The sequence below is a fragment of the Dermacentor variabilis genome, chromosome 3, assembly GCF_050947875.1.
Source record: "Dermacentor variabilis isolate Ectoservices chromosome 3, ASM5094787v1, whole genome shotgun sequence".
In the NCBI taxonomy this organism is placed as follows: Eukaryota; Metazoa; Arthropoda; class Arachnida; order Ixodida; family Ixodidae; genus Dermacentor; species Dermacentor variabilis.
Window position 1 is genome coordinate 134,835,131 of NC_134570.1, and position 8,884 is coordinate 134,844,014.

Genomic DNA, 8,884 nt, shown 5'->3' on the forward strand with positions numbered 1-8,884 from the left:
CGTGGAGCGAGACGGGACGATTGCGTGACTTCTCGCGTCTGGCGTGTACATTTTGTAGATTTCGCATTATGCCAGAACTACACGGTAGAGTTAAACCAGCCACATTGAAGTTCAAAATAATTCAGAGCAATATCTCGAGAACGTATCGCGCAAGATCCGCAACAATCTTGCCATGTTTCTGTACTAGCTTGCGTAAAAATGCACCTATACATAACTGACGCAATCCATATAAGAATTAATAATGTGTGTGAAATGTTGTACGTTGAAGACTGATATAAAAGTCAGGCAAATAAACTAACACACTCGGAGACACTGGTTTAACATAAGCTTATATTTGACAGTTTCTATCTACCGAGGTATTTTGTGGAGATAAGTATACAGAACAAGAATATTTTACCTAGTAACGAGCTATTGACTGAACACGAAAAGCGGGGAACATGATTTTCATTTACTTTACCGAATATTTACCCATATTGAATGAAATAAATGACCCACTGCCATAAAGAAGCCGTCATGTGAAGCTTTAGTGGTTGTTTGCAGAGACACTGTTTCATCCACTGCAGCTAGATTGTCTGCATGAAACACAGCATTGGCCAGCAGCAACTGCAAGACTCACTCTGGTTACCTTTATTATGTATTGAAAGTGACAACAATAGAATACAGCAAAGGTAGCGCTAAAAATAAATGTGCGCCGGCAAGGTGTCAGAGCAAGCTGCCGCACACGCGATGACATTGGCATAAAAATATGTAAAAATCTAAAAATTTCCCTAGCGAGTACTGTTCCTGCAAACGGCGGCACAATGAACACGCTTCGGTTCGCTGGGCTCCTTATCGGGTTTATAGGTGAGTGTGAACATAATGTTTAGCTGTGTGATAACTATAGGATTTAATTCTCTGGGATGGTAAAATTACAATGAAAAAACATTTATCCGCCTAAGTACATTTCGTGCCAAAGCATGAGCGCAGCTACCCTGTAAAACATGGCGTGTATTGCTTGGACGTCGCTCACATTTATTCTTGCATTACAAATATTCTTCATTTTCCAGTATATTTTTGTAGGAGGCACAGCGGATAGGTTAGAACAACAACCACAGTAAAAAGACAAGCTGCCTGCTCTAGTGCTACGACATACAATCTTCGTAAGAAAATATTAGAATTATGAAACTGCGGAGTATCATAATTTCAAAACTGCGGAAACTAGGAATTATGTGTTCTGCGGTGAAGATGAACCTTAAACTTCGAGATACATAGCCATTTCAAGAAAAAATATCTATACGTTGGTTAGTATTATGTACTGAACTTCATGTGAGCGTAGCCAAGGTCATGGGGCTTTAGAAAAGAGCGAATCAATCCTCGTTTCGTTCCCTGCGAAGAACAGTGCATAAACCTTATTTTGTTTTAATATTTTACAGCATATGGCTTGCAGGCTTCCCGAGCACAGGGTACGTAACTGCGCCTGCCTTTTACAGTCCAATATGTAGTCAAGTGACAATAAGCAATAGAGAAAGAGGGAAAGAAATTTATTTATAAGATATGCTGCTCTGAATCAGGTTCCCGTTCTATCTCTCCTGCGTTAAGGGAATGGCGTGAAAGAGAAAATAGAAATGATAAGGAATATTATTGGCAGTGACGACAAATGAAACAGGCAAAGCACTAAACGGTCCGGTCGATCATAGCCTAAAGTAGAGGCTCGTATAGATATAACTTTTAAAGCACAGGCTAACCTGGTAAAACAGGTTTACCGTAACGCCAAGGCGGTATTTTTTTCTGGCAGCGTTTGGCTGTCGCGATGGCCAAGCGTATTAGCCAGCTTCTGCAAATCTTCCAGTTATGGAGGGCATTTGCATAGTAGCTGCTTTCTAGTTTAGTCGACACGACACAGCTGGACACTCCTTACGTCGGGTGCAGCGTAGGGACTCGTATACGTGACTCCCTGCCTAAGCAAGTGCAGAAGTCTGGCACTGCTGCGCCGACGTGGAAGAGTAATGAAAGAAACAGGGCAGAGAAGTTACCCAGAAACGCATCGTGTTGACTATCTTACATAATTATAAGGCCCCAAGAAAGGACTAAAATAGGCCTCTCGCCAGGATTCGGACAGCGCTCTGAAGGTGTGGGTACTTGTAAAAAACGTAGATGATGGTGGCGACAGAATCAGATGGGGGGTGCTGTTTCTGTAACCAGTAGAGTGGAATGTGGGCACAGAATGTCACTATCTCGCTTGTTTTGTCGGCTTTTGGAACGACAGCGAACCCGTGAGAATGTTTGACATGGAAAAGTACTCGTAGAGATGTGCACAAGGCGAAAATGTGGCAGAAGAAGGGTATCAAAACAGAAATATTTTCCTACCATGAGATAGTGACAGTTTGAAGGAGTAATGAAAGGGACACATAAAGTAGCCGAAAACATTTTTGAACGGTCACAACCTCTGTGGACAACTTTAAGCAATTATTTCGAATGTACGCATAACCTGCTTTACAGCACTCTTCTTTACTAGCGTAGTACTGAAAAAAAAAATCACGCATTCGAACGCTTAAATTACATGAGAGAATGTTCAAGTGACACTGAAAATAAGCCCCCCCCCCCCTCCCGAGTTTAACTTGGTGCACAAGATATAATTAATGAGTATCTCACTACAATGACCAGAATGCACCTCGCTAGCTGTCTGAAACATGAGTCTATTTATATTCGGACTTGCTTGAATTTCCACTTGAGCCTGAAGTAAGACACCTTGGGGTACTCTATTTTTGTCGTAGCTTTACGTTCGCCTTCGTGGCCTGCAATCTTGTTTTTTTTTTCATTTTTCTTTTTCTATCTTGAACATCTGTTTTTTTCCCATTCTTCCTAAAGAGTAGGCAGGTTTTCGCACCTCTCCTTTGATGTCGCCAGCATGCTCTCTTCTTATTTTGCTTTCTGTCCATTGTATATGTGTGTTTTCACATTGAATATTACTACTACTACTAAGAACAATAATACTTGTGTAGTATGGTGGCAGATAAGCACGATGCCTTAAGGAATGATTTTCAGAAGCTGATTGTTTGGCATAATATCACAAAGTTGCAGCACAGTAGTGTTGGTATTCATGGCAGATTTCAAATATTTAGTTAGCAACAGAAATTTCTAATCAAAGGTAGGTTTTCGTTCATATCTAGACAGTTTTAGAATGCCTCTAAAGTGCCATTTAGGTAAGCTTGTCGATATTTTTGTCGAAGCGCTGTGTGAGCTGGCTTATGTGGCGTTGTCTTAATCCTATCACCTTTGCCGACAATATTCCTGTGTCTTAATGTGCTGAGCCACATATTCAGGGCTTCCTGAATATTCATGGCTGTATTCAGGGTGGTTTTTATAATTAGAGATGTTTTTGCCAGGAATAGTGGCACGGTGCTTCTCTTTGTGGGATGAAAAATGGTCCGGCCAGCAAACAATGCCGTATCGGCTTGTGAATTGAAGGATAAACCGGAAAGAGTAAAAAATTTAAGAAGGGTAGTCTTGCAGTATGTGTGAAATGCACCTAACGCAGATGTCACCAATACAGTGCAAACGGATCTGGACGTTTGACCTGACGTGCCGCATTCAATACCGAGGATTTCAAGCAAGTGACAGCAGAACTTATATAGAAAAAAACAGAGACCGCCGTCCGAGCATGTGGTAGTGTAACTTCCAACTTTACTCCAAACAATGATCAAACCAAATGAAGGTCAGATAGAGGATGGTGATAACAATACTGCTGGGACGATGCTGGTCGTTGACACAGCTGCACATTTGGAGTTCTTCGTGTATGAGCCTTTCGTAAAATAAATTGCTGAAGAGAAACTGCTCTCTGGGGGGTTCATGAGGAAGCTACAACAACGCATGACGTATGGGCTTCGAAAGCATTGGCAGGCAGACACGATGATACGAATGCGCCCGGAGAAGTTTTAGCAAAAATTATGCAGGAAAGCCCAACTAGAGTATGTAACTGCACCGACAACATATATATATATATATATATATATATATATATATATATATATATATATATATATATATATAACCACTCAGTCTAATTGTTCTTGGGCACTGCCATACTTGTGTTGAGGGTACCAACCAAAAAGTAATTGAAGTCGTTGTTAACGTTTCAAAATTAACAATGGTAACAATGATTTAGATCCTCTTTCTTGTTGGCGTCCTGACCCTCTCTCTTAAATATGCGTCATCCCAACCAGACGGGTTTCGGTTATACGCTCTACTTTAATTCGTGTTGCCTGAGATAATCCCTGGTCTGTTACGACTCTCTGATACTTGCAATGTTTTACTAGAAGTAATGTTGATCATTGAAGAGCGATTAGATACCGTGCCTAGGATTTCCGCCTGAATGCAAACAAAGTGCGTTTTTCGACTGAGTGACGTAAGCCTTGGCAGCGTTGGTATGTGCACGTACCAGTTGCGTCTTGCTATATTGCCGTGGGCATTTTTGTGGCTCCGGATGCTAATATGCTTATTTCTTGCGCTTGTGCGCTCATCCCACTGTGGCGCTGCTACAAAGTCAACCAATGATGCTTGTAACGATCCACGCCTCCTCGTGCGACGGAGTGAAGGGTTAGAGTGTTAGAGAATTTTTGATCGTCGCCCACGAAACTTGTTAGGAGTTAAGTTGGTTTTCCGTCTTTTCAAGTAGATGTCTACAGATTACTACACTTTAAATACTCGCTGATTCAATGGCTTGAACAGAATGAAGAATATTGTGTCGTAAATCCTTTTCTTGCGCTTTGTGGAAGACGTGGGTACATGTGGTCCGCCAAATATTACGGGAGATCGCCAACTCTCGCTTCTAGCATTTCAGTCAATATTCTCTTCCCTGCATGTCGTAGGGTTTCCTTCTGGTATCGGCATGTAGACATCTTTTGGTGATAAGACCTACCTTAACTGTTACGGGAATGTTTGCTGTTGCCTTTTACAGTAATACTCCTTGTCACACGGGCAAACTTGAGCGCACTTTGAGCGAGTGCACTTCTCCGACAGTAGTGCCATTCGCAGGCTGCCACACGTAAACGCTTAGTGACATTTACTGCCGAGCGCACTCGTAGGCAATTGTGTTCGGCGAACACAGTTCACGGCGGTGAAGTGTGTAGCCTCGTACGCAATGAGTAAATATTGAAAGAAGAGTCCTTTAAACCGCTGACGTTACATGGTAATAAAATGAGCCACACTGCAAAAAAAAAAGACAGACAGAAAATCTCAGTGCCCTTCCACTTTGTGAAGGATGGCCAGCGAAGCTGTGTACATGGGCCCCTTATTGGCGAACTACACATCCGCTGTGGGCCGGCTCGGCATTGCACTATCTTCGGGATCGGCTTACATATGGGGAGTGCTTAACGCCTGCTTCACCTCCGCGGCGGGTAGGCCCGGCATTCCACTATCTTCCGAATTGGCCCATGCATGGGGAGTGCTTAATGCCTCCTTCACCTCCGCCGCGGGTCGGCCCGGCATAGAACTATCTTCGGGATTGGCCCACGCACGGGGAGTGCTTAACGCCTGCTTCACCTCCACCGCGGGATGGCCCAGCATTGCACTATCTTCGGGATTGGCCCACGCATGGGGAGTTCTTAACGCCTGCTTCACCTCCGCCGCGGGACGGCCCGGCATTGCACTATCTTCGGCTTTGGCCTACGCATGGGAAATGCTTAACGCCTGCTTGACCTCCGCCGCGGCTCGGCTCGGCATTGCGCAATCTTCAAAATCAGCCCACGCATGGGGAGTGCTTACGCCTGCTTCCATCTATGGATCTATGGATCTATAAACGGTGACTGCGCATGCTTTGACCATGTGCTATATAGAGCAAAGATATCTGTAATCCGGCATCCACCACTGCTTCGGACACTCGCGCAGTTCGTAAATGGTCGCTTTGCTAGACAAGTGCAGTTCACATTGTAAGGTATCCTGTTATTACTAATCAAAACTATTTTAGTCATGGGTGGAAACCACTTCCACTTAACCAAGTAGTCACACAATTTAATCTAATACTAACAGCTTGAACCCTTCTCTATATATACTAGCGCAACGTCTACCGTAGCAGAACAGTACCCACGCTGTTACGATCGTCCCGTATGTTTCATTACTCCTAAACCGCAGCTTAGAAATAAAGGAGAATATTAATATAAGGTCACATTAGTGAACAGAATTTTCAGAAACGCACAATTGATCTCCGGTGATGAGTGTAGCCTGAAACACGCGCGCACACATCGCACTGCGCGCTCCGTCCGCCTCAACGCCAGCAGAAAGTCCAGCCATACCAACTTAAACCACTTCAGTGCATCACGCAGAACCGTTGTGCATGTAGAAGGCGCCACGTCACACTAAACAGGCTGCGTGTGTGCGGAAACAAACACCAAAAACTAGCACCGAGCGTGTACCTCCCACATCATGCTCGCGTAAGCCAGCATGACGACTGCCCATAGATGGCGCCACTGCGTACGCAATATGGTGGCGCCTATGATAAAACGACCTATAACCATTACCAATTTATCTGGTTCTGCGACCCTGTACTCGTAGCTGTTAAACTGTGCATTATTGAACATATCACAGAAGAGAAAGGCGTAATGATTAGTTCCTACTGATGAGTCTTGTAATTCTTAAATATTTGTTTTACAGACACATACACCTACGCAATTGGCGCTGGTGCCCTCCCTGCGGATGGAATAGGAGAGCAACTCACAGGCCCACGTCAAGAACGCACTTTAGTAGATGAAAACTCGCTTCTGAGCAGAAGAGACATCGGTGGTGCGTACGATGCAGTAAACTACATGGATGGGGAACAGGGTGATGACGGCCTTTCGCAACGTAGCTCTGTCGTGTTCGATAGATCTCGCCCAGAATCGGAAGATATGAGTGGGCCATGGCGAGAAAAACAAGGCGGGGAATCGCAAGGTACCCAGACGTTCTTGGGCGGCCTCCTTAGAAATGTGGGACAACGTGGGCCAGAGGTGGCGTCGCTTCTTGCTTCAACAAGTGCACGGAGGCGTTCTGACACTGGATCTGGCGAAGACGATTATGTTTTGCTGAGTGGTGTGGAACCGCGTAGACGTGAAAGTGAAGATGTACCAAATGCATACTTAAGACAGTTCTTATGGGGGGGCAGCCGTCAACCCGTCTTCGATGAATTGAGTGGGCCGGAGGTGGCGTCGTACCTTGCTTCAACAAGTGCACGGAGGCGTTCTGGCACTGGATTTGGCGAAGATTATGTGTTGCTGAGTGGTGTGGAACCGCGCAGACGTGAAAGTGAAGATGTACCAGATGCATACTTAAGACAGTTCTTATGGGGGGGCAGCCGTCAACCCGTCTTCGATGAATTGAGTGGGCCGAAGGTGGCGTCGTACCTTGCTTCAACAAGTGCACGGAGGCGTTCTGGCACTGGATTTGGCGAAGATTATGTGTTGCTGAGTGGTGTGGAACCGCGCAGGCGTGAAAGTGAAGATGTACCAGACACATACTTAAGGCAGTTCTTATGGGGGGGCAGCCGTCAGCCCGCATTCGATGAATTCAGTGCCACTGGAGCAGAAGAAGGTAAACGTGGCCTAGCAAGAATCAATCTACGTCCATTCATCAGGAACACTGGGGACACCGATCAAATTGAGGGCTTTCTCCAAGTTCCTAAGCTTCGTGGACGTCAGCGTTATTCAACTGCAGACTATTTAGGAGGTGCAACTGGTAGACTTTCCATGGGGGCTGTACAAGACGATGGAAGAATTGAGATCAAAAGTGACGGTAGCCGTGAAAGCAGTCTGCTTGACCTTTTGGAAGCATCGGGAGAACCAGAGCAAATTAACCGACGAAGCAGAAATTTAGAATCTGTAAGAGAGACTTCGAGTGACATGACTGGTTCAGGAGGCTCCATTGCCAGATTCTTGTCGTGGGTTTTCAGAAGACAACGACGATTTCATCGCCCTAGGCCTTACCGCTGCGGCATTTTATATCCCAATGAACGGTTCCCATTTGGCTTTAGCCGAGAACGAGGGTTAACTGGAGGTGGAGGCGGAATCCCCTACTGGAAATATGCACCACAGTTATTAGGCGTGGTAAGTGTTCCTGATGATGTGGGAAATCGCCAAGAAGGCAGCATCGGAGGAATGTACGATGATTGATTGGCATTACCAGTAATTGTATTCGATAAGTCGACTGGCGCATTTGACAAATTTGACAGAAGTTCGAGAGTTACACCTGAAGGAGGCTTCAGCGTGCATGGTAATGACTATGATAGTAGCAGCGCCTGAGACGCAAATAGGTTTAGAGGAACGCAGAATCGCGCCTATATTTAGAGATTTTGCTACGCGGAATAGACAGTAACGGTGAATGTTACATAATGCAATGATACGTCTGGTACCCCGCAGAGCAGGCGACTTAACGTGATGTCAGGCTTTATTTTGTCTCCATGGGAAAAAGAGGGAGCCGAGGAAAGCTGACTTGAAGAAGCCCAGTCTCCTTAGTTAGAATTCGAGGGCATTGATTAAATACATGGAATAGTGCGTATTGAGTTTATAATGGGTAGATCTTTTTGAAAGGAATGTGCGAGGATTACGCATGGTTTCTCATCATTTCTTCTTTCCGGCAGCATTAACGTAAGCAGTTTCTTGCTTTCAGCTCAGTCACTGACGTTTGTAAATGTGACACCAGCCACACAGGCAACAAACAATGCTTTGCGTAATGATTTTCGTCGTTGGGCCTGCAGGCTCTCAAAAGTTCACGCTCAGAAAGGAAGCAAAATATATGCGGGCCCGTACAACGTGGATTCGACATTGTTTAGAGAAGTGCTAGTGAATACACAGACGCTACATGTAAGCCTTCGATTGATTCCGACTGTGTTTATTTCTGTCATTTAGTCTGAGAATAAATGCTTTTTTATTGAAATTAG

The 8,884-nt window shown here is 44.9% G+C and overlaps 1 protein-coding gene across 1 annotated transcript; it reads left to right on the top strand.

The window, feature by feature from the left end:
• The first annotated feature begins 703 nt into the window (after positions 1–703).
• On the top strand, positions 704–8,884 carry LOC142576304 (uncharacterized). The gene is made up of 3 exons (XM_075686363.1): positions 704–843; positions 1,413–1,442; positions 6,628–8,884. The coding sequence occupies exons 1-3, from the start codon at positions 801–803 to the stop codon at positions 8,115–8,117; spliced, it is 1,563 nt and encodes a 520-aa protein (XP_075542478.1). The 5' UTR covers positions 704–800; the 3' UTR covers positions 8,118–8,884.

Coding starts and splice junctions, on each gene's coding strand:
- LOC142576304 (XM_075686363.1), top strand. CDS start 801: ATGAACACGCTTCGGTTCGCTGGGCTCCTTATCGGGTTTATAG. Junction 844..1,412: donor GCTCCTTATCGGGTTTATAG/GTGAGTGTGAAC, acceptor AATATTTTACAG/CATATGGCTTGCAGGCTTCC. Junction 1,443..6,627: donor GCAGGCTTCCCGAGCACAGG/GTACGTAACTGC, acceptor TTTGTTTTACAG/ACACATACACCTACGCAATT.